A 25564-nucleotide genomic window follows, 5' to 3' on the forward strand; every position below is an offset into this window, starting at 1 on the left:
AGTGATGATTTACATAATCATATGCCAATTATGCAAATCAATATCCGATTTGCATAATTAATGAGGACGGTTAATAAATCAGCTGCATTGTATTATAGGACTCTCAAACACATGACATATGTAACTGAGAAAGAGATAAATATCGATAGATATCAATTATGCAAATTGATACTTAATTTGCATAATTAATGACAAAATACTATAAATCCATAGTGGTAAATGATGGGGATTTCATTTTCGCACCATTTGGAAGTTAAGTAAATGTGTCCACTATTAGACACAAATCTTGCATAGAGGGCCTCATTTACATGATTTATGAGGAAATGGTACGATATCTTTTTTTGTGAAAACAAGATTTTCATACATTGGACAACTTGTGTTATTTTGGTAGAGAAGGTGATAGACTGATATGATTTATGCCGAAATTATGCGAGGTCCTTATTTGCATGTAGGCTAAAAACGAAAACGTTAACAGAGACCACCGTCGCCATGGCAACATCTTTTTATGTTGCCAATCTTGTTCTAATTTTTTTTGTTTCTTCCTTCTTCAATTCTTGACTGTCTTTACATTTCAAAAGTGTCTTCAATAGTATCTTGTCATGGTCATTGCCTTAGCCAAGCCTCTACCAAAGTCAACACCATAAATGTCAGTAGCAGACTGAAGTCTGACTGTTAACGTTAGCCATGATAATAAAAATAATTATAATGATTATAATCAAAATCAAAAAAATTACTGTACAACAATTGTACAATGTATAAAGTATGTCATCTACTGATACATAACTACGGTTTCAAAAGGCTAATCTACATGATAAAAGAGTTGGCTGAATTCATCAGTGCGTCATCATATAGTACAACTTCCCTCTTCAACTATCTTTCCATGCTCAACAAAGTGTTAAAGTTGTCAGCCTTACACGATAGTTTTGCTAAAAAGTCTTATGTTAAGTCGAATTCAGCAGAAAAGTCGCACTGGTCACTTTTGTAGGGTTTCTCGTCTGTATGAGTTCTCATATGTACTGTAAAGGTTGCTCTGTAAGCTGTCCTGTAACCGCACTCCCCGCACATGCAGGGGTTTCTCTGGTATGTTTAAGAATGTGACGTTTCAAATCCTTTCCCCGTGCCGAAGAATAGTCACACTGGCTACATTTGAACGGTTTCTCACCTGTATGAGTTCTCATATGTTCGGATAGATTACGTTTTGTAGTCGTTCTGAACCAACACTCTCCACACATGTAGGGTTTTTCTCCACTGTGTTTAAGGACGTGTACGTCTAAATTACCTTTTTGTGCAGCAGAATAGTCACACTGGTCACATTTATAGGGTTTAACACCTGAATGTGTTCTCATATGCACGGATAGGTGAGAACTGTCGGCCGTCCTGTACCCGCACTCTCCACACATGTAGGGTTTGTCTCCAGTGTGTGTAGCCATGTGTCGGTCTAAACTGCCTTTTAATGCAGCAGAGTAGTTACACTGGTCACATTTGTAGGGTTTCTCCCCTGTATGCTTTTTCATATGAAGGTCTAAACTGCCTTTCTGAGCAGCAGAATAGTTACACTGGTTACATTTGTAGGGTTTCTCACCTGTATGTGTTCTCTTATGGTAGTCTAAAGTCGCTATCTGCGAAGCAGAATAGTCACATTGGTTACATCTGTAGGGTTTCTCACCTGTATGCGTTCTCATATGGTTGTCTAAAGTGCCTTTCCGTGCAGCAGAATAGTCGCACTGGTCACATTTGTAGGGCTTCTCACCTCTATGGGTTCTCATATGTCGAGATATAGCAGACCTGCTAGCCGTCCTGTACCCGCACTCTCCGCACATGTAGGGTTTTTCACCAGTGTGCGTAGCCATGTGTTGGTGTAAAGTGCGTTTCAGTGCAGCAGAGTAGTCACACTGTTTACATTTGTAGGGCTTCTGTCCTTTATGTTTTCCCTTATGGCGATCTAAACTGCCTTTCTGTGACGCAGAATAGTCACACTGGTCACACATGTAGGGTTTTTCACCAGTGTGCGTAGCCATGTGTTGGTCTATAGAGCATTTCTGTGCAGCAGAATAGTCACATAGGTCACATTTGTAGGGTTTCTCACCTGTATGCTTCCTCATGTGTTTGGTTAGCTGAGACTTGTAAGCCACCCTGTAACCACACACCTCGCAACTGCAGGATGCATCCAAAGCATCTTGTGCTATTATACTGTCCATCTGCCCTGTTGTTTGCGCGTATAGAATCCCAATCTCCTTATCCTGTTGTTCTCTCGCGCCCGTCTCGTTCACCCTGCTGTTAGTCTCGTTCCCAGGATACCCACTGGGCCGTTCTTCAAGAGGAAACCCATCGCTTGACACGTCCATGTCCAACACTAAACAACCAATTGATCGACAGCTCAGTACATAATATGTACATATAATGATAAAATAAAACAAAATCATGTATTGTGTAGCTAGCTGTACAATTCAGCACTCGGGCTGCCAGCAAGCGTCTAGTTGCCTTTGTGGGAAACAAACCTTCTACTTCTACGGCTTCTAACGAGCATCCATTCCACCGTTAAAGGCATCCAGAGCATTTTATGAGGCTTGAAATCTGAATTAAAAAATCCAATTTCTAGTCATTCCTACACATAATAAGTTTCAATAACACTTTTCCATTACATATCGACATTAAATGAGCAAAGATACAATGTCGTTGTGTGGTGAGAACTGATAGAAAATCCAAACCCTAATAGACTGATCCTGACTGTCCATCACAATTAGCGCTTCGACCAATGAGTGACTGCATGTCCGTCAAATAGTTGCATTTTTATGTTTTAATTTTGTATTTCTACGTTTTGACGGAGGTGGGTGGGGCTATGGTATCGGTCTATTTACACTAGGCGCATGTAACTAAAAGATCACCATGTATCTTATTTTTGCGCCGCTTTTGAGCACTTTTGGAAAGAAATCTGCACGCAAATGTGGTAAACAGTGACATTAAATGTCAATTTCATAAAGATTACAGCAACTAGAATATGTCCAGTTTTCAAGCCTCATAAAATGCTCTGGGTGCCTTTAATTCTGTCTATCAAATTTACAGCAAGTAATGTCTGTACCTATACCTATACCTACCTAGTCCCTTGACCTCCGGGTCGTTGGGGGGACAAGGTAGAAATGAAGATGGAGATCTGTCTCCAGGCTCGTCTATTATGTCTGTATAATTACCTCCAACTATGACTTAACTACTAGCAGTCTGATCATTCTAAAGAAACTAAAAATATCTTTGCACGAGTAAATTTATGACGCGGCCCACACTGTTTCCTTTACTGACAGTCTCATATGCCCCCCTCCCCTTTTCTTAGCCGATCCAAGATGTTCATTTAAACATCCTCCTCGTTCAAACTAGCTGCCTTGTTTCGTTCAAAATATGAGCCTTGGAACCCTTAAATAGCTGTTTGCAACGTTACCTGGTTGATGCTGGGTTGAAGTCAGATGAAATTTGCCTCAAATCAGATTTAAAAAAATTACTACTCGCAGAGCTCAAAATGGCGGACAGAAGAACAAAGCTGCAATGTGTAACGGTCAAAGGTTACACACCTGATTACCGAGGTTGAAGACGGGTCACAGTACAACCGCCGCCGAGTTATGATTAGATTATCCTGCATAAGCGTAAACTACGGTTTACCAGAAACCTTTGACAATGCCTTCTTTATCGTAAACTGCGGTTTATTTGACATTATTAAGATAGCGGATGCTGTTCTTTAGTAACTGACGAAAGATAGCGGACGCTGTCTGAAACGTCTGTTTTAAAATTTTATCCAGTTGCTTGAGTAACTATTTTTGGCGTATAATACATTGTACTGTTATTCAACAATCATAGTTAATCAAGACATGGACGTATCTTCAGTTGTGTAACTTATCTACATGTTCATGTATGTACATTTAGGGCCTTTCACCAGTGTGCTTACGCCTGTGTGGGTCTACGTTGTATTTTTGTGCAGCAGAATAGTCGCACTGCTCACATTCGTACGGTTTCTCACCTGAATGCTTTCTCATATGGCGGTCTAAACTGTATTTCTGTGCAGAACAATATTCGCACCGGTCACATTTGTTTGTTTTTTTACCTGTATGCTTTCTCATATGGCGGTCCTGTAATTCGTCCTGTACCCGCACTCCCCACACATATATGGTTTTTCGCCAGTATGTTTAGCCATGTGTTGGTCTAAGTGGCCTTTCCGTACAGCAGAATAGTCACACTGGTCACATTTGTAGAGCTTTTCACCTGTATGTCTTTTAATATGTTGGACTAGACTAGACTTAATGGCTGTCCTATACCCGCACTCCCCACACATGTAGGGTTTGTCTTCAGTGTGTTTAGCCATGACGTGTTGGTCCAAATGACCTTTCTTGGCAGCAGAATAGTCACACTGGTCACATTTGTAGGGTTTCTCACCTGTATGGGTTCCCATATGGTAGTCTAAAGTGCCTTTCTGTGCAGCAGAATAGTTACATTGTTTACATTTGTAGGGTTTATCACCTGTATGACGCCTCATATGTACTGTCAGACGAGATCTGTACTCCGTTCTGTACCCGCACTCGCCACACATGTAGGGTTTTTCTCCAGTATGTTTAGCCATGTGTTGGCCCAGATGGCCTTTGTGTGCACAAGAATAGTCACATAGGTCACATTTGTAGGGTTTCTCTCCTGTATGCTTGCTAATATGGTTGTCTAACGTGCTTTTTTTTGCGGCAGAATAGTCACACTGGTCACATTTGTAGGGTCTCTCCCCTGTATGCTTTCTCATATGGTTGGTTAGCTGAGACTTGTAAGCCGCCCTGAAACCGCACACTTCGCACCTACAGGATGCGTCCAAAGCATTTTGTGCTATTGTACTGTCCATCTGTACATGTTCTGTTCGAGTTTGCGCGAATACTTGTGATGAGTCTTCGGTCTGGTGCGGGGGAGGGTTAAAACCGCACGTCTCTTTTAACAGAATCTCACTCTCCTTGTCCTGTTGTACTGTCGTGTCGGTCTCGTTCACTATGCTGTTTGTCTCGTTCCCAGGATGCTCGGTGTCCAGTTCTTCAAGAGGAACCCCACTGCTTGGCTCGTCCATTTCCAACACTAGAAAGTCAATCGACAGTTTAGAACATAATGTGTACCTACAGCTTATAAATTGTCCATCAAGCTGTACAATTCAGCTCTCAGGCTACCAGCAAGCTTTGCAGAAAATAAACAAGTCTACTACTGCTTCAACCGAGCATCAATTCCTTCTTCCTAACGAATAAACTGACTTGGGACGGGCTTCGCTGCATTGAGCTGCCCCCCGTCCTTGTATATACCGTATGTAGATATGTAATTACTAACAACACTAAAAGTTTCACTCGTCTAGTTCTTTGCACATGTACATGTCCTTGTCTACCCCCTTTCTACCCTTTGATTGCACCTGTTACTAACACTTGCGCAGTTGCTAATAATCCGCCGTAAGGCGGTCTGAGCAGTATTGAAGATGATGATGAATATATGCGTAATAATGATTAATAATCTATCTATGCAAATACAGGACGTAACCTGTTTGTGTATAAATAATAAAGCTTAAACTCTACAAAGTTTAGTAGAGAACCCCCCCCCCCAAACAGACACAGGACAAGTCTTATTATCCTATCAAAATAAACTAAAATATCCTTGCATGGGTGAGTTCATGACGCGGCCTTCCCAGTTGTACCAGTCTCTTCACGTCATACTCTTACGTGCCCCCTCCCCCAATCAAAGCCGATAAACAAATCCAAAAAGTTATGGTCATTTAAACATACTCGACACACCTTGCTGCGTTCAAATGAGCCTTGGGACACTTAACTATCTGTTGGGAACGTTACCTGATTGAGGAAGCGTTGAAGTCAGATGAAATTTGTCTCAAATTTGAGAGAAATATGACTCTCCACGAACAGTTTAAGATGGCGGACAGGCGAACAAAGCTACAAGGGGTAAAGGTCAAAGGTTACACACCTGATTACCGAGGCTGAAGACGGAAGACGGCTCACAGTACAACCACCGCCAAGTTACTGATTACTTTCTCCTGCATAACCGTAAACTACGATGTACTAAAAACCTTTGAAAATGTCTTCTTTATCGTAAATTACGGTTTATTTGAGATTATTTGACTAGCAAAAAGGCAATACACATCTGTTGGTCTGTGTAAATCTTGTTTTATTCGAAAGTATCATGGAAACAACAAGTGTACAAAGGCACAGCAGTACTTCAAAGAGCAGAACAATGCTCAAATTTCAAAACGTTTGGATTAACGTGAACTTTATCAAAACATAAATCATTGCTGTTAAGTCGAAATTATATTACGCTGTTTGTAATATAAACAGACGGAATACCACCTCGCCTCCAGAAAACTGTTGCCGAGCAAATTGCGCCAATACTACAGACAATATTCTCCCAATCAATATCTACGGGAGACGTACCTGAGGATTGGAGAACAGCTAACATCGCTCCAATCTTCAAAAAGGGTGACAGAACAATGCCTTCCAACTATAGGCCGGTGTCTCTGACATCGGTCTGTGGCAAAGTGCTCGAACACATCGTTCACAGCCACATGATGAAACATCTAGACACCTACGGCATTCTGTCCCCGGCGCAGCACGGTTTCAGGAAGGGTCTGTCCTGTGAGAGCCAGCTGGTACTCACCCTCCAAGACTTGGCCAAGAATCTTGACCATAACAAACAGGTCGATGCTGCGGTGCTTGACTTTAGCAAAGCATTTGACACCGTGCCCCACGAGCAGCTGCTGAGCAAGCTCAAGCACTACGGCATTTCTGACCTTCTTCAGTCTTGGCTTAGGGCCTTCCTAACGGAGAGAACCCAGAGGGTTGTCTTTGACGGCGGAACATCTAAAGCTGTCAGGGTCACCTCTGGAGTTCCACAGGGTACAGTGTTAGGCCCTCTACTCTTCCTACTGTACATTAATGACCTCCCCAACTCCGTAGATTCACATGTTCGATTATTTGCCGACGATTGCTTGATTTATCGAACCATCAGCAAGCCCTCTGACGCTCAAGCTCTACAGTCCGATCTCGATGCGTTATCAGAATGGCAAAATCGTTGGCTCATGTCGTTCAACCCCTCTAAATGTCACATCCTTCATATCACCCGTAAGAAGCATCCCACCCTAACCCAGTACTCCCTCTGTGGAGAAGCCCTTACCGGTGTTAAGTCCCACCCCTATCTTGGAGTACAACTGTCCGACGATTTGCGGTGGGACACCCATATCAACCACGCCACTAGCAAAGCCGGTCGTGTTCTGGGGGTCATTCGGCGCAATTTGACCCATTGTCCATCTAGGGTCAAGGCCACTTGCTACAAAGCGCTGGTGCGGCCTCACTTGGAATATAGTGCCATCGTCTGGGACCCGTACACCACCAAAGGGATACAGGCGGTGGAGGCCGTCCAGCGCAGGGCCGCCCGCGTGACCCTTAATGACTATCGGCGGACTAGCAGCGTGACACAAATGCTCAACGACCTGCAGTGGCCCCTTCTCTCTGAAAGGAGGAGGAACGCCCGCCTCACCTTCTTCTACAAACTTGTTAATAACCACATTAATATAGACACTTACAGTTTGCTGACACCAGCCCAGGGGCGGACCCGGGGGAGCCACGACCTCAAGTTTCACACCATCCACGCTAGAACTGACACATACAAACACTCCTTCTTTCCCCGTACCATCCCTCAGTGGAACACCCTGCCTGGCACGGTTGCGACGGCTCCCACCGTTGAGTCGTTCCGTGCCAGGCTGGAGGCCTGCCCGCCTTAGCCCGGGACCTCAACTCCCCCCCTACTATGCCCCTGAAGGGGTTATTTGGGGGAAACAACAATGTAGATGTAGATGTAGATATTAGTTGTGGAATAAAATAGGCTACATAACTAAAGACACAATGCTACAAAAAGACACTACGACTATCATTCAATAACGACATGGAGAAAATTCAAACTTCAGTGGTGGTTCAATATATCTACATTGGTGGAGCATATTATATACATTTATAATATACAAACTCGGGTCATTTTACTAGTATGCTGTGATAGGCGGCAAACTATAGGCGGAGTACCTTTGTGCTGTAAAGTATTCGTAGTGGTCAAAGGTTTTTCTAATTTTTTTTTGTTTCCTCCTTCTTCAATTCTTGACTGTCTTTACATTTCAAAAGTGTCTTCAATAGTATCTTGTCATGGTCATTGCCTTAGCCAAGCCTCCACCAAAGTCAACACCATAAATGTCAGTAGCAGACTGAAGTCTGACTGTTAACGTTAGCCATGATAATAGAAATAATTATAATGATTATAATCAAAATAAAAAAATTACTGTACAACAATTGTACAATGTATAAAGTATGTCATCTACTGATACATAACTACGGTTTCAAAAGGCTAATCTACATGATGAAAGAGTTGGCTGAATTCATCAGTGCGTCATCATATAGTACAGCTTCCCTCTTCAACTATCTTTCCATGCTTAACAAAGTGTTAAAGTTGTCAGCCTTCCATGATTGTTTTGCTAAAAAAAGTCTTATCTCAGGTCGTACAGTGACGAACGTTTCACGTTTGCAGGGTCTCTTTGTAATGTGTAAGCCTTCCATTATTGTTTTGCTAAAAGACTCTAATGTAAAGTCGAACAGTCACGAACTTTTCATGTTTGTAGGGTCTCTTTCCAGTACGTTTCTTCCTACGTGGGTGTAGATTATACGAGTTTCCAGTCCTTTACCCGCACATGTAGGGTTTCTCTCAAGTGTGTTTAGCCATCTGTTGGTTTAAACAGTTTTTTTGTGGTGCAAAATAGTCACGAGTGTGTAGCCACGTGTTTGTTTAAATCACCTTTTCGAACAGTGGAATAATCACACTGGTCGCATTTGTAGCGCTTGTCACCTGTATGCATTCTCATATGTTCGGATAGGTTCCACCTGTAAGCCGTCCTAAACCCGCACTCTCCACACATGTAGGGTTTGTCTCCGGTGTGTTTAGCCATGACGTGTCGGTCCAAATAACCTTTCGCGGCAGCAGAGTAGTTACACTGGTCACATTTGTAGGGTTTCTCCCCTGTATGCTTTTTCATATGAAGGTCTAAACTGCCTTTCTGAGCAGCAGAATAGTTACACTGGTTACATTTGTAGGGTTTCTCACCTGTATGTGTTCTCATATGGTAGTCTAAAGTCGCTTTCTGCGAAGCAGAATAGTCACACTGGTTACATCTGTAGGGTTTATCACCTGTATGACGCCTCATATGTACTGTCAGACGAAATCTGTATTCCGTCCTGTACCCGCACTCGCCACACATGTAGGGTTTTTCTCCAGTATGTTTAGCCATGTGTTGGCCCAGATGGCCTTTGTGTGCACTAGAATAGTCACATTGGTCACATTTGTAGGGTTTCTCTCCTGTATGCTTGCTAATATGGTTGTCTAACGTGCTTTTTTTTGCAGCAGAATAGTCACAATGGTCACATTTGTAGGGTCTCTCCCCTGTATGTGTTCTCATATGTTTGGTTAGCTGAGACTTGTAAGCCACCCTGAAACCGCACACCTCGCAACTGTAGGATTTATCCAAAGCATTTTGTGCTATTGTACTGTCCATCTGTCCTGTTCGAGTTTGCGCGTATAGTTGTGATGAGTCGTCGATCTGGTGTGGGGGAGGCTTAAAACCGCCCGTCTCTTCTGACAGAATCTCACTCTCCTTGCCCTGTTGTCCTGTCGTGACAGTCTCGTTCCCTCTGCTGTTTGTCTCGTTCCCAGGATGCCCGGTGGGCCGTTCTTCAAGGGGAAACCCACCGCTTGGCTCGTCCATTTCCAACACTAGAACATTTGATAGACATTTCAGTACATTATGTGTATCTATAATGGGTTATAATTCATGTATTGTGTAGCTTGCCGTACAATTCAGCACTCAGGCTGCCAACAAGCTTTTTATTCCCTTTGTGTGAAATAAACCTTCTACTTCTACATCAATTTCATCGTTAATATTGTCTATCAAATTTACAGCAAGTAATGTCTGTATTATTACGTATAACAACATTTAAACATCATCACGTCACACTCCTACTAGTATATGCCCCCTCTCCCTTTCTAAGCCGATCCAAGATGATCATTAACACATTCAAACATGCCGCCATGTTAGCTTCAAGTGAACCCCGGAACTCTTACCTGTCTGTTTGGAATGTTACCTGGTTGATGCAGCGTGAAAGTCAGATGAAATTTGCCTCAAATCAGACAACCAAATTTCTCCTCGCCGAGCTCAAAATGGCGGACAGAAGCTTAAGAACAAAGCTACTTGGATTAAAGGTCAAAGGTTGAACACCTGATTACCAAAGTTGAAGACGGGTCACAATCAGGAGGAGATTTGATACCATCCCATGATTCCTCAATACACATCCAGTAATACACACCCACAGATGGCTGACTGTGGGCAAGAAGCATATAGACTTGTCATGTTGCCTTTGATATTGCAGCAACAGGTACAATTTGAGCATTAGATTTTCTTCTCTTGAACTGTCAAAAGACTAAAGTAGTCCATGAGACTGTCTGACCTTTGTAATTTGTGCACAACTTTCTAAATTGTGTCACAAACTCCTACGGACCATTGTACAAATATTCACCACAAATTCTGTGTCCAAACTTGACCAAACTACAGTGTTTTTCTGAAAATACTGTTGATTGATGATATCATACTACTTGTGCATCAGAAAAACCAAAATGCACCAAAAAGCACTCATGGGAAAGAACAGAAAATTATGTTTGTCTACAATTATTACAAAAACAATATCAAATATGATTTTCTGTACTTTCCCACGGGTGCTTTTTGGTGCATTTTGGTTTTTCTGATGCACAAGCAGTATAGTATCATCAATCAACAGTGTTTTCAGAAAAACACTGCAGTTTGGTCAAGTTTGGACACAGAATTTGTGGTGTATATTTGTACAATGGTCTGCAAGTGTTTGTGACACAATTTAGAAAGTTGTGCACAAATTACAAAGGTCAGACAGTCTCATGGACTACTTAAGTCTTTTGACAGTTCAAGAGAAGAAAATCTAATGCTCAAATTGTACCGGTTGCTGCAATATCAAAAGCAACATGACAAGTCTATATGCTTCTTGCTCACAGTCAGCCATCTGTGGGTGTGTATTACTGGATGTGTATTGAGGGTTCATGGGATGGTATCATTTCCCCCCCTGGGTCACAATACAACCGCCGCCAAGTTACTGATTGCATTCTCCTGCATAAGCGTAAACTACGGTGTACTAAAAACCTTTGACAATGCCTTCTTCATCGTAAATTACGGTTTATTTGACATTCTTTGACTAAAACAGTATGCTGTGACAGTAGGCCTAAAATAAACTTCTAATTAAACGGGGAAGTTGTGCTCTTTCTTAAAAAAAATATGACATGTATGTCAATAGACTATATGGGTGTAGCTACTTGAAAAAGCATCGTGCTTTACCTAAATTGAGGATGACTGCTTTACTTTACTTTCTACTTTACAAGCAAACGAAAAAACGCTATGTTTAGTCTTCAGTCTGTGGTTTGACAATTTAAATTTTCCCCATAACTACACATGAGAGTCCTAGACTATCTTCAATCCGAATACAATGGGAGGAACAGATCAGCAAAATTCCAGGAAAAGATTCATATATTCAAGGATTCAAAATTGTCAAACGATACAGAATGACCAAGATAATTATAGCTATTACAAATACAATACAATCTGCACCTTTCAGTCTTTTAGCTATGATGATGATGAGTCTTTTAACCTACCTTACGCTCAATTTTCATCTTCCAAATCAGCCCTTCCAAAGTTGTATCAAAGCGTCTAATTGTGTCTATATTTGCAACTTGATAATGTCGTCCTCGCAGCTAAATTAGCTTTCATAACTGTGTGTCTTGTCTAGAAATATGGCTAGTAATACAAGGTGGTGTTTATTTGCTAGTCTAATAAACAAGTATAGACTGGGAACTGTACATGTCACTTACAGTCGACGAATCGCATTACCAAGCACAATATCACAAGCAAGTGTTGTCAGTGCTTTATTTTCAAGGTTAGGTGAAGATAATGTCTTTATATACAACCATACTTCAATTCTTGACCGTCTTTACATTTTAAAAGTGTTTTCAATAGTATCTTGTCATGGTCATTGCCTTAGCCAAGCCTCCACCAAAGTCAACACCATAATTGTCAGTAGCAGACTGAAGTCTGACTGTTAACGTTAGCCATGGTAATAAACATAATTATGATAATGATAATAATAAAAAAAACTTTACTGTACAACAATTGTACAATGTATAAAGTATGGCATCTACTGATACAATAACTACGGTTTCATCAGGCTAATCTACCTAATACAAGAGTTGGCTGAATTCCTCAGTGCGTCATCCTATAGTACAACTTTCCTCTTTAACTTATCTTTCCAGGGTTGACAAAGTGTTAAAGTTGTTAGCCTTCCACGATAGTTTTGCTAAAAAGTCTTATGTTAAGTCGAATTCAGCAGAAAAGTCGCACTGGTCACTTTTATAGGGTTTCTCGTCTGTATGAGTTCTCATATGTACTGTAAAGGTTGCTCTGTAAGCTGTCCTGTAACCGCACTCCCCGCACATGCAGGGGTTTCTCTGGTATGTTTAAGAATGTGACGTTTAAAATCCTTTCCCCGTGCCGAAGAATATTCACACTGGCTACATTTGAACGGTTTCTCACCTGTATGAGTTCTCATATGTTCGGATAGATTACGTTTTGTAGTCGTTCTGAACCAACACTCTCCACACATGTAGGGTTTTTCTCCACTGTGTTTAAGGACGTGTACGTCTAAATTACCTTTTTGTGCAGCAGAATAGTCACACTGGTCACATTTATAGGGTTTAACTTTAACACCTGAATGTGTTCTCATATGCACGGATAGGTGAGAACTGTCGGCCGTCCTGTACCCGCACTCTCCACACATGTAGGGTTTGTCTCCAGTGTGTGTAGCCATGTGTCGGTCTAAACTGCCTTTTAATGCAGCAGAGTAGTTACACTGGTCACATTTGTAGGGTTTCTCCCCTGTATGCTTTTTCATATGAAGGTCTAAACTGCCTTTCTGAGCAGCAGAATAGTTACACTGGTTACATTTGTAGGGTTTCTCACCTGTATGTGTTCTCATATGGTAGTCTAAAGTCGCTTTCTGCGAAGCAGAATAGTCACATTGGTTACATCTGTAGGGTTTCTCACCTGTATGCGTTCTCATATGGTTGTCTAAAGTGCCTTTCCGTGCAGCAGAATAGTCGCACTGGTCACATTTGTAGGGCTTCTCACCTCTATGGGTTCTCATATGTCGAGATATAGCAGACCTGCTAGCCGTCCTGTACCCGCACTCTCCGCACATGTAGGGTTTTTCACCAGTGTGCGTAGCCATGTGTTGGTGTAAAGTGCGTTTCAGTGCAGCAGAATAGTCACACTGTTTACATTTGTAGGGCTTCTGTCCTTTATGTTTTCCCTTATGGCGATCTAAACTGCCTTTCTGTGACGCAGAATAGTCACACTGGTCACACATGTAGGGCTTTTCACCAGTGTGCGTAGCCATGTGTTGGTCTATAGAGCATTTCTGTGCAGCAGAATAGTCACATAGGTCACATTTGTAGGGTTTCTCACCTGTATGCTTCCTCATGTGTTTGGTTAGCTGAGACTTGTAAGCCACCATGTAACCACACACCTCGCAACTGCAGGATGCATCCAAAGCATCTTGTGCTATTATACTGTCCATCTGTCCTGTTGTTTGCGCGTATAGAATCCCAATCTCCTTATCCTGTTGTTCTCTCGCGCCCGTCTCGTTCACCCTGCTGTTAGTCTCGTTCCCAGGATACCCACTTGGCCGTTCTTCAAGAGGAAACCCATCGCTTGGCAGGTCCATGCCCAACACTAAACAACCAATTGATCGACAGCTCAGTACATAATATGTACATATAATGATAAAATAAAACAAAATCATGTATTGTGTAGCTAGCTGTACAATTCGGCACTCGGGCTGCAAACAAGCGGTTAGTTACCTTTGTGGAAAATAAACCAGTCTACTACTACTGTTTCAGACGAGTATAATTTCCTCGTCTGTCCTTCAAATTATGCAGCAAGTAGTCTGCATGATTATCTCCAACTCTACAAAGGTCAGAACCCCCTCCCAACAGAGACTGAACTAGTCTGATCATTCTAAAATAAACTAAAATATTTCTACCGCAGTATACTGAAGACGCGACCTACAGTTTTATTAGTCGCTTCCATCCATTCTGTACCATCACGTCAAACTCCTATATGCCCCCCTCCCCCATTGTAGGCCGACGCAAGATGCTCATTAACACATTCAAACTGGCCGCCATGTTAGGTTCCGGTGACCCCCAGAACTCTTACCTGTCTGTTTGGAATGTTACCTGGTTGATGCAGCGTTAAAGTCAGATGAAATTTGTCTCAAATCAGACAACCAAATATCTCCTCGCCGAGCTCAAAATGGCGGACAGAAGAACAAAACTACAAGGTGTAAAGGTCAAAGGTTACACACCTGATTACCGACTTTGAAGACGGGTCACAGTATAACTGCCGCCAAGTTACTTATTACATTCTCCTGCATAAGCGTAAGATAAGGGTTACTAAAAAAACCTTTGACAATGCCTTCTTCATCGTAAATTACGGTTCATTTGACATATTTTGACCAGGAAAAAGGCAATAAACATCTGTTGGTGTGTGTAAGTCGTGTTTTATTCAAAAGTATCTTGCATACAACAAGAGCACAAAGGCACAACGCTACTTGAAAGGGCAGAACAATGCTCAAATTTCAAAACGTTTGAATTAACATCAACTTTAACAAAAATAAAGCTGCTGCTGCTATGTCAAAAATTAAATAAGTTCTGGAACAAAACAGGCTACAGTACGGAAGATGTCATGCTAAATCTAAGACTATTATTCAACAACGACATGGAGGGAACTTCAGTGGTGGTTCAACATATCTACATTAATATACACACCCGGAGCACTTCACTAGTATGCTGGGATAGGCGGCAAACTAGAGTCCATTTCTGCTCGAAGTATTTGCAGTGGTCCAATATTCTTCAGGTTTCTTTACCAGTAGTGAAGTTGTCAGCACTTCAGTCCTGAAAGCCTCTGGTCTTTCCTTCCAACGTTTGTATACACGATCAGCTGTCCTGTTGTACCCGGAAGGGTCGGTTGAATCTATATTTCCAACCAGATGGATGGTCAAACTGGTTACAATTTCTGCTAGCTGTTTTACAATGGTTACTTAATTCCATATGTCCGAATTGGTGGTCAGTCACTTTTTACATATGTACTACATGTGTAGTAGGGTGCCAGCGTGCTTAGAATGAACCCACACAAAGGGTTGTGTGCATTCTTGTGTTGATTCAAATAGCATTTCCTTTCAACAGAATTGCCGCAGCGGATATATTTCTATTGCTTTCCGCCTGTATGTTTTCTCATATGTTTGGTTAGGTTAGACCTGTCAGCCGTCCTATATCCGCATTCTCCACACATGTAGGGTTTTTCACCAGTGTGTTTTGCTATGTGGAGGTCCAGAAGGACTTTCTGTGCAGCAGAATAGTCGCACTGGTTACATTTGTGGGGTTTCTCACCTGTATGCGTTCTCATATGGTGGTCTAAATTGACTTTCTGTGCAGCAGAATAGTCACACTGGTTGCATTTGTAGGGTTTCTCACCTGTATGCGTTCTCATATGGTTGTCTAAATTGCCTTTGAATGCAGCAGAATAGTCACACTGGTTACATTTGTAGGGTTTCTCACCTGTATGCGTTCTCATATGGTGGTCTAAATTGACTTTCAATGCAGCAGAATAGTCACACTGGTCACACTTGTAGGGTTTCTCACCTGTATGCGTTCTCATGTGGTTGTCTACAGTGCATTTCTGTGCAGCAGAATAGTCACACTTGTCACACTTGTAGGGTTTCTCACCTGTATGTGTTCTCATATGTTTTCTTAACGTAGACTTGTAAGCCGCTCTGTACCCGCACACGTCGCATCTGTGGGATCCATCCAAAGCATCTTGTGCTAGTTGCCTTTCAATCTGTTCTGGATTATTTTGTACGTTTATCTGTGATGGGACTTCCTTGTCGGGCGATGAAGGGTAAATACCACACGTTTCTTTGTCCTGTTCTTCTGTTATGCCAGTCTCGTTCACTCTGTTGTTAGTCTCGTTCCCAGAACGCCCAGCGTGTTTAGCCATGTGTCGCGCTAAATCGCGTTTTCGTGCAGCAGAATAGTCACTCAGGTCACATTTGAGTTTCTTACCTGTATGTATTCTCATATGCACGGTTAGGCTAGACCTGTAATCCGTCCTGAATCCGCACTCCCCACACATGTAGGGTTTATCACCAGCGTGTTTTGCTATGTGTTGGTCTAAATCGCATTTTCGTGTAGCAGAATAGTCGCACTGCTCACATTTGTACCTTTTTTGACCTGTATGTTTTTTCATATGTGTGGTTAGGTGAGATCTGTAAGCCGTCCTGTATCCGCACTCCCCACACATGTACGGTTTGTCTCCTGTGTGTTTTGCCATGTGAATGTCCAAATGACCTTTCCGTGCAGCAGAGTAGTCACACTGATCACATTTGTAGGGTTTCTGACCCGTATGTTTTCTCATATGTGTGGTTAGGTGAGATCTGTAAGCCGCCCTGAACCCGCACTCCCCACACATGTAGGGCTTTTCTCCAGTGTGTTTCACCATGTGGTTATCGAGACTGAGCTTCCACTTGGTAGAAAAGTCGCACTGATCACAACTGTAAGGTTTTTCATCTGTATGTTTCCTCATATGTTGGGATAGGTGAGACCTTTTTGCTGTCCTGTATCCGCACTCCACACACCTGTAAGGCTTGTTAGCGGCGCGGTGTGCCACGTCTTTCCTTGCTACAGAGTGGTTGCTCTGCTCACATTTAAAGCTTTTCTCACCAATATTTTTTCTCATATGTGTTGATATGTTAGCCGTTTCATCCTTCATGTAGTCACATTCCGTGGATCCTTTATCCCCAGTACGTTTTACCGCAAGTCTGTCCGTCTGCTCTGTTCTACTCTGTTTGGGAGGATGGTCAGCTTTTACCCCGCACGTTTCCTCGCACGGAATGTCCTCATCATCGTCCTGCTGTCTTCCCGTGTCTGTTAAAGGGTCCTCGCTGCTGCCTGTCTCGTTCCCAAAGTGTTCAGTTGGCAGCTCGTTCACAGGAATCTCACAACTTCTCTCGGCCATTTCTAACAACAATACAATGAAAAAAGTAAAGCTTTATAAACATAGTTCCCATTCACACCCTTTCATCGTGCATGTCCACAGTCACAGCCTACAAGTGTGTCATGTCAAACTACCGCGGCTTCACATACATATTGTACCCAAGAAGGTTGAAATAAGATTTATTCTAACCTACTTGGTGTAACGAACCACTCTCACGCCCTGTCCCTCACCCTGGGGTTGGTAAAGGAGACTCAAGACTAAACGTCTGTGTATTCAGTTTATCAAGCCACGTGGAGATCTCTACTTGTTCTAACCGGTTCTAACTTCTATGTGGCCTCTCTGTGTCAGTGGGCTATTCTACTGCATTGACGGGTTGTGTCCTTCCTGGTCCCTACACTACACAGACGAGCATCAATTCCATCGTCACTTCGACTTTTTGTAATAATCTATTTCATGACAGCAAGTATCAAGCCTGTCGGTGTATAACGCTCCAACTCTAGAAAGGTCAGAAATATCCCCCCTCCCCAGATTAGACGAGTCTAATGATTTTAAAACAAAGTACTTAAAAATTATCTTAACAAGTAAATTCATGACGCGGCCTACAAAGTTTCATCACACTAAACGCTCTTATATGCCCCCCTCCCCCATTCTAAGCCGATGCAAGATATTCATCAAAACATCTTCCCAGTTCAAACTAGCTGCCTCGTTGCGTTCAAAAGAGCCTCGGAACACTTACCTATCTGTTTGAAACGTTACCTGGTTGATGCAGGGTTGAAGTCACATCGGATTTGCCTTCAATTTGCGAGAAGAAATCACTCTCCTCACATAGCTCAAAATGGCGGACAGAGGAGCAAAGCTACAAGGGTCAAAGGTCAAAGGCTGAAACCTGATTACCGAGATTGCATATGGGTCACAGTACAACGGCCGTCGATTACGTTATCTTTCTTTAGCGTATTTGATATTGTCTTGCATAAAGGCAATACACATCTGTAAGTCTGTGTAAGTCGTGTTTTATTCAACAGTACCATGCATACAGCAAGAGCACGAAGGCACAACACTACTTCAAAGAGAAGAACAATGCTGAAATTTCAAATCGTTTGGATTAACGTGAATTTTACATAGATTAAGCTGCTGTTGCTATGTCATCAATTAAATAAGTTCTGGAACAAAACAGACTACAGCACGGAAGGTATCATGCTACATCTAAGACTATTATTCAATAACGACATGGAGGGAATTTCAGTGATGGTTAACAATATTTCCATTAACATACACACTTGGGGCACTTCACTAGTATGCTGTGATAGGCGGCAAACTAGACTGCCTTTCTGCTGTGGAGTATTTGCAGTGGTCCAATATTTTCTATTTTTTTTTCGTTACCAGAAGTGAATCTTCTCAAGTTTTCAGCGCTTAAGTCCTGGTCTTTTCTTTCAATGTTTGGATAGGTCGAACGTATAAGCTGTCCTGTTGTATCCGAAAGGATCAGTTTGAACAGCATTTCCAACAAGCAGAATGGCCAACCGGTCATATTTTGCTGTTTTGCAATAGTGGCTTTTCTCACATAGGCGAAAGAAAAGGTGGTGAGTAATTTGTGACATATGTAGAGTTTATCGTGTGCGTGTTTAGCAAGGGCGGCCTGAAAAAAAAAACGTCGCATGCATTCACAGAAAGGGCTGTGTAAAGTCTTGTGTTAATTCAAGCTGCCTTTCCTTTCAGCAGAATTGTCGCAGTGCACATACTTTTACTGTTTTACACCTGTATGTACTCGGGATAGGTTCGATCTGTTAGCAGTCCTGAACCCGCACTCCCCACACATGTAGGGTTTTTCTCCGCTGTGCGTGGTCATGTGTCCATTTTATCTACTTTTTTGTACCGAAGAATAGTCACACTGGTCACATTTGTATGGTTTCACACCTGTATGTATGCTCATATGTGTGGTTAGGTGACACATGCCCGTCGTCCTGTATCCGCACTCCCCACACATGAAGGGCTTGTCTCCAGTATGCTGAGCCATGTGCTGAATCAAGGCACATTTTTGAGCAGAGGAATAGTCACACTGGTCACACCTGTATGTCTGCAAGCCGTCCTTTATCCGCACTCTCCACACATGAATGGTTTGTCTCCGGTGTGTTTAGCCATGACGTGTCGGTCCAAATTACCTTTCTGTGCAGCAGAATAGTCACACTGGTCACATTTGTAGGCTTTCTCACCTGTATGCTTTGTCATGTGGCGGTCTAAATTGCTTTTCTGTGCAGCAGAATAGTCACAACGATCACATTTATAGGGTTTCTCACGTGTATGCAGTTTCATGTGGTGGTTTATAGTGCCTTTCTGTGCAGCAGAATAGTCACACTTGTGGTATTGCACTATTGATGTTTTCATTTTGGTGACACTAGCACCCCTGTCATAGTCATGAATCTGACAGCTTTGTTCCGCGCCCTCTCCAGTTTATCCTTGTCGACACTGATAATTAAGTGGCCGTGGTTTGTATATCTGAGTACCTCTCACAACGGCAATACCCATTAACAGGTACACGTAGTTCAAAACGGTCTTAGAACCTTTATTTCGCTACATTTCATAACAATCACCGTGCAAATAGTTGTTACTAGTTTCTATCAATACAGGTGAACATCAAAATACAACTTCACCATCATGCTTTTTAAACACTGATAATGCTTTAGCATCAAACATGTCACAACTAAGAACAGCTACAGAAACAACATTTCAAACATACCATTCAATGCACTGCTTCATGTAAGGTTCACCGCAAAGTCTCTTAAATCTCTATATGAACAATGATGCTACCTATCTATTGTGCCTACGTTTGTACTAACGATGAGTACAGACAATGTATGACATTTGTCTTCTTTCAGAATTTCATCACAGCTTAGAATCATAAAACTACAGAAAAAGAATAATATCAACAGGCCTTGTACAACGTCTAGTCTCATGTATAATAGTAGCCATCAGCAGTGTCAAAATTGTCTTATTCAACGTCTAATTCCATGTAAAACAGTAGTCCTCATCAGGGTAAAAATTGTCTTATACAACATCTAATCACATGTAAAATAGCAGGCCTCATTCATTAGTGTAACATTTGGTCCCATGTCGTGCATAAGACTAAAAAACTACAATGGCGTGAATTCTGAGGACGAGGGTTCAAAGTCAGATCGATGCTGTTCTATCATCAAACTTGTCTTCAAGTGTATTATAAACCAAACCCTTTGGTACTAACTTATCACAGTTTGTCGTAAAACGGTCACTGTGCTTGTTGAACGCTATTAATCTACCATGATATTAAAAACTTTCTATCAACGCAGATGCAATTTGAAGCTATGATATAACAAACTGTATTAAATTTCCGTATGGACAAGATTCAAATATCCATATCCTATCTACAGAAAACTAGAAATATACAACATAATCAACACATCACAGAGATGAGCAAGTATCATACCTTTGTACAGTGTGAAGATAACAAAGTGTACTCAAATTTGAATTGGTTTTAAGCAGTGTGTTTCCTCTTTCGTTTCCAAAAATAAAGAACTGTCATCAGAATTGTGCCTGCTCTTTTTACGTACGTTGTCTTTATCACGTTTTAGCGTGTAGGTCTTAACTATTTTTCATGGTGACGAAATGCCACCTTTGTTACATTTCTTTGGATTTCAACAGTTTGTTTAGTCACATTTGAAGTCACATGTTCTTTCCTATGTCGGGACAAAAGTTCACAGTCATTTACCCGCACATGCGTGTTTTTTCTTAAGTGTTTGTGTGTGGCCATGTACCGACCGCGGTTTAAATTCCGTGTCTGTGCAGCAGAGGCGTGGCACTAGTTATCCGTATTGTTTTTCTCACCTTTATGCGTTCTCATTTTCAATGGTAGGGTAGACCTGTAGGCGGTCCTTTACAAGCACTCCCAATACATGCAAGGCGTTTCTACACTGTGCTGAAGCACGTGTCGGTCTAAACTGCGTTTCTGTGCAGCAGTATAGTCACACTGGTCACATTTATATGGTTTTACTCCTGTATGTTTTCTCATGTGCCTGGGTAGGTTGGACCTCTCAGCCGTCCTGTATCCACACTCTCCACACATGTATGGCTTTTCTCCTGTGTGTATATTCATGTGGTCGTCTAAATTGTTTTTCTTTGCAGATGAATATTCGCACAGGTCACATTTATAGGGCTTGTCACCTGTATGTGTTTTCATATGGGCGGACAGGTGAGACCTATCAGCGGTCCTGTAGCCGCACTCCCCACACATGTAGGGTTTTTCCCCAGTATGCTTTGCCATGTGTCGGTCAAGATTGCCTTTCAGTGCAGAAGAATATTCACACTGGTCACATTTGTAAGGTTTCTTACCCGTATGTGTTCTCATATGTACGGTTAGGTTGGACCTCACAGCGGTCCTGTATCCGCACTCTCCACACATGTAGGGTTTATCCCCGGTGTGTTTATTCATGTGCTGGTCTAAATCGCCTTTCCTTGCAACAGAATAGTCACACTGGTCACAGTTATACGGTTTTTCACCTGTATGAGTTTTGATATGCCTTGATAGGTCAGCCTTGAAAGCTGTTCTATAGTCACACTCCATACATGCGAAAGGTTTATCCACAGTACGTTTCACCGCAAGTCTGTCTGTCTGGTCTGTACGACCTTGTACGGCAGGATGGACAAAGTTTACCCAGGACGCTTCCGCGATTGAAATGTCTTCTTCTTTAACTTGCTGCATTTCCGTGTCTAATTTCTCGCTGCACTTTGTCTTGTTCACATGTCGCACATTTGGTAATTCGTCCATGGAATCATCACCGCCTCTATCGTCTCTGGTGTGTTTAGCCACGTGTCGGTCTAAAGTGCCTTTCTGTGCAGCAGTGTAGTCGCACTGGTCACACCTGTAAGGTCTCTCACCCGTGTGTTTCCTCAGGTGCTCGATTAGGCGAGACTTGTAAGGCGCCCTGTACCCACACGTATCGCATTTGTAGGATGCATCCATATTGGTATCATGTGCTATTGGCCTGCCAAAATGTCCTGTTCGAGTTTGGACGTATAGTTGTGATGAGACCTTGTCGTCTGAAGCAGAGGCTACGTCTTCTTGAATAGAGTCACCTTTTTCTTGTCTCCTGCCTTGTTTTATTGTATAAAGCTCGTAGAAATTAATTTCATAGGAGAGTTAAGGTTTCGGCTCTTTTTAAAGATTTTTGCGCCTGTATTTTCAACTTTTAGTACCCCTTTTCCAGCATTGCACTTAGTGCAATGCTGGAAAAAGGTAGCACTAAATAAGAGTACTTAATCAAGTACTAGTGCAATCCAAGAGAAGAATACTGCATGTTGCAGGAATAGGCGTAAAACACTAATCTATTATATATTAGCCGGATCCTCACATCTGCTTGGAGATTCGTATTCGTTTGCGTTTTCTATTTCACACAGGTTAAGAGCACAATGAACATAGTCAAGAAATGTAATAGAAAATGCTGGGATGAGACAGACACCAATCTGGTCTACATGTGGAAGTGAGAGTTACTGTCAGACAGAAACCAATCAGAAATCAATCTGGTTTATTTGTGGTAACAATCTATAGATACGGAAACAATATTAATTAAATACGTAACAACTGATAAGTAGAGCAACTAACGTGATAAGTCAATGATAACAGATATACAGATAACGACTGCATAAATACGTAAACTTACTAAGGATTAAGAATCAATAACAGCTAATAGCTAAATGATAACAACTAGGCAAATAAGTAAATGATATGTACATTAACGAAAGTACTGCTTTCAGTCAGTCTAACGAAAGTAATAAGTTTAACAATTATACAACTAATCATAGAATACACGTATCAAACTGAATTAGCTAGCATGTGGTACTACCGTACTAGTATATAGAACAGAAAGACTTCAGAACTTAAGAAATGCATAAACTTAAATAGCAATCAATTCAATCAATCAAGATAATGCAAATTAAATTATACTCCAACTAAGGAATTTGACTCACTGGATTTTTGACCGAAACACTCTGTCTTCATCAGCCACTAAGTATCTGACCCAAGCGCTGTATACACGTGATTCTTAAGCCGTGACGTCAGCGCTGGATCAAAGTTTATCGGAAATCTATATCGCCCCCCGTCCCGGTTGAATGAAGGTTGCTTTGCTTTACCATGATGACTTCTGACAAATTTTGACCAAGCGCTGACGTCACACATGCGTAAACATCACGTGTCTACTGCGTTTGGGTCAGATAGCTGCTGAAGAACGAGTCATTTGGTAAAAAATGTCGGTGAGTTAAATTCCTTGAGTTGCAATATAGTTTGATCTTCATGATATAATCAACAACTCAGACGAAGTTCATTCACTGCTCAGAGGTTCGTAATTTCTATTGGATTGAAACAACACCAAACTATTACAGTTCAATTTAACATAAAAGAAACCAAAACATTTGAGGAACCAGTCTTCAATCCTACCAGTCTGATTTGGAGTATCTGCTTACAGTTCACCTGTATAAAAAAAAATAAAAAAAATAAACTCACATGAACTTTCATGCTAGGAACAAAGATATACGACGAAAAAAAGATGAATGTAAAATTTGGTACATAAATGACTGCTTGGTATAGAATATTTAGCATGTTATTAAATTTTGGTAGTGATTTGCCGATCGGTAAGTCCTGATTTCCAAATTTGTGGGCACCTGGTCCTAATGGTGAAAATTAATTGATGGGTTTTGCTTGGATCTGTTTCAAATTATTCCACTGCCTTGTACTGTAATAATCAAATCCAGTTGTAGTTAACAAAAAAGACATTTGAAATGATTTAGTACACAGTAACTATTTCCAAGTACCTTTATGAAAAAAGGGCAGATTTCTAGCTTGTTTATATCATATATGTATATAGTTTTGATATACGTACTATGAAATTACGAAGCTATGGGGAAAGGGAATGTGTATGAGACTTTCGAAACAATCCAAACGTAGCGTTTGTGCAGAAGTAGTCGTTTTAGGGCTGTGGAGTATGTATCAAACCAGACCATGTGACAATATGCAATACCAGACTATAGTATATGATTATTAATAGATAGCAAAGTTTTCGAATACAGTAAAATTGCAAGTTTAAACAAAAATATATTTTGGATGATACAATAAACCACAAATATTTGTGCGTTACATTAACGACTAGCCTAAAGTTCTATTTGATGTTCAGTGGCGATCATGTGAACTGCAGCCGATGCAAAACCATTCAAGCCAACTAAACAAATGTCGTAAATTACGATGTTGTTCTGTCCATTGTCGATGCGAACTCACACAGTTTCAACACTGACGCCATTCTATACCATTTACCAAAGTCTCCACCTTGCTGACGTGGACAGAAAAAATCACAAACGTATTTTTAAAGTACGATGAAGCACACTATATACCCGGACTACTACTGCGACCTTGAGAAATTGGACATAACCTGCCCCCCTCCCCAACATAGACTGGATTCATCCTTTCAAAACTTCCGAAACCTGCTTCGAAAGCATCTGCCCACGAGGCGACATACTACACGATTTTGCTAGTCGCCTGCCTCTTGTCCGTCTAGATATACTGTGTCACCTTGCACTATTTATGCCCCCCCCCCCCCCACACACAATTCGATCCGCGGTGTTCATTATAAAACATTCCCCTACCCTGATGCGAACTTGACGCCTTGTTACGTTCAACTGTGCCTCGGAACTCTTATCTGTCTGCTTCGGATGTAACCTCGATGACACAGCGATGACAGTATCCTCAGATTAGACAGAGAACCAGGCGCAAAGGACACAAACATCAACAGAACAAAGTTACAGGGGTAAAAGTCAAAGGTCACCAACCTGATTATCCTGATCATAATACACTTCAGCTCACCGTATACCCAATGTCGATTAATCGATTCTTCGACTCCTCGTTGGAGCTTAGCATTTTTCTGTTAACAAATATGAACATCTAAATAATAAATGATAAATCTATCGATCTTTTAAATTTCTGCCTAAAAGCAAATACTATTTTTGATAGGATAGAAATAGTCGCTACATACGGTATCCAATTGGTGTTAGTTGAAATACATGGATTGTATTCAATCTCCGAGTAGGCATATGGCTTATTTTGTGTCATTTTTTCCAGAATCTTTTACTGTCTAGTGTTCCTCTTACTTAACTTATATATGTACCAATGCACGTCTGGACGAACGATACTACAACGATACCGACATGACTGCCTTTAATACAGCGTCGGTACGACACATAAGAGTACAGAACAGTTAGTCTCTACCAGACTGACTACGCTTGCTAATCGGGAAACAAAATTGCCAGGGGAGTTTGGCTACCAATGGGGTTGACTAGCCG

At 41.6% G+C, this 25564-nt stretch overlaps 6 protein-coding genes across 9 annotated transcripts; all 6 read right to left on the reverse strand.

Annotated features, from left to right (window-relative positions):
* Positions 1–519: 519 nt before the first annotated feature.
* Positions 520–3907, reverse strand: LOC136442289 (zinc finger protein 431-like). The gene is made up of 2 exons (XM_066439066.1): positions 3431–3907; positions 520–2353 (listed from the first exon to the last, which is right to left on the reverse strand). Exon 2 carries the CDS (start codon positions 2343–2345, stop codon positions 1008–1010), a length of 1338 nt encoding a protein of 445 aa, XP_066295163.1. The 5' UTR covers positions 2346–2353; positions 3431–3907; the 3' UTR covers positions 520–1007.
* A 192-nt stretch (positions 3908–4099) lies between these two features.
* On the reverse strand, positions 4100–5939 carry LOC136442690 (zinc finger protein 501-like). The gene is made up of 2 exons (XM_066439633.1): positions 5841–5939; positions 4100–5088 (listed from the first exon to the last, which is right to left on the reverse strand). The coding sequence occupies exon 2, from the start codon at positions 5078–5080 to the stop codon at positions 4100–4102; it is 981 nt and encodes a 326-aa protein (XP_066295730.1). The 5' UTR covers positions 5081–5088; positions 5841–5939.
* Positions 5940–7860: 1921 nt separating this feature from the next.
* On the reverse strand, positions 7861–10784 carry LOC136442309 (zinc finger protein 37-like). 2 transcript variants are annotated; one of them, XM_066439093.1, is made up of 2 exons: positions 10176–10784; positions 7861–9807 (listed from the first exon to the last, which is right to left on the reverse strand). In XM_066439093.1, the coding sequence occupies exon 2, from the start codon at positions 9797–9799 to the stop codon at positions 8801–8803; it is 999 nt and encodes a 332-aa protein (XP_066295190.1). In that variant the 5' UTR covers positions 9800–9807; positions 10176–10784; the 3' UTR covers positions 7861–8800. The 2 variants fall into 2 exon arrangements, with proteins under 2 accessions (XP_066295190.1, XP_066295189.1); XM_066439092.1 differs by having other exon boundaries at positions 10156–10783.
* A 1687-nt stretch (positions 10785–12471) lies between these two features.
* Positions 12472–13886, reverse strand: LOC136442691 (zinc finger protein 431-like). Its single transcript, XM_066439634.1, has 2 exons — positions 12698–13886; positions 12472–12530 (listed from the first exon to the last, which is right to left on the reverse strand). Exons 1-2 carry the CDS (start codon positions 13884–13886, stop codon positions 12472–12474), a joined length of 1248 nt encoding a protein of 415 aa, XP_066295731.1.
* Positions 13887–14700: 814 nt separating this feature from the next.
* Positions 14701–18076, reverse strand: LOC136442270 (zinc finger protein 431-like). 3 transcript variants are annotated; one of them, XM_066439039.1, is made up of 3 exons: positions 17949–18076; positions 15946–17235; positions 14701–15861 (listed from the first exon to the last, which is right to left on the reverse strand). In XM_066439039.1, exons 2-3 carry the CDS (start codon positions 17231–17233, stop codon positions 15428–15430), a joined length of 1722 nt encoding a protein of 573 aa, XP_066295136.1. In that variant the 5' UTR covers positions 17234–17235; positions 17949–18076; the 3' UTR covers positions 14701–15427. The 3 variants fall into 3 exon arrangements, with proteins under 3 accessions (XP_066295136.1, XP_066295134.1, XP_066295135.1); XM_066439037.1 differs by having other exon boundaries at positions 14701–17235; XM_066439038.1 differs by having other exon boundaries at positions 14701–17235; positions 17969–18069.
* Positions 18077–19751: 1675 nt separating this feature from the next.
* Positions 19752–25031, reverse strand: LOC136442297 (gastrula zinc finger protein XlCGF57.1-like). The gene is made up of 3 exons (XM_066439077.1): positions 24872–25031; positions 23673–23705; positions 19752–22333 (listed from the first exon to the last, which is right to left on the reverse strand). Exon 3 carries the CDS (start codon positions 22200–22202, stop codon positions 21117–21119), a length of 1086 nt encoding a protein of 361 aa, XP_066295174.1. The 5' UTR covers positions 22203–22333; positions 23673–23705; positions 24872–25031; the 3' UTR covers positions 19752–21116.
* Between the last annotated feature and the right edge of the window lie 533 nt (positions 25032–25564).

The sequence above is a fragment of the Branchiostoma lanceolatum genome, chromosome 9 (genome assembly GCF_035083965.1).
Source record: "Branchiostoma lanceolatum isolate klBraLanc5 chromosome 9, klBraLanc5.hap2, whole genome shotgun sequence".
In the NCBI taxonomy this organism is placed as follows: domain Eukaryota; kingdom Metazoa; phylum Chordata; class Leptocardii; order Amphioxiformes; family Branchiostomatidae; genus Branchiostoma; species Branchiostoma lanceolatum.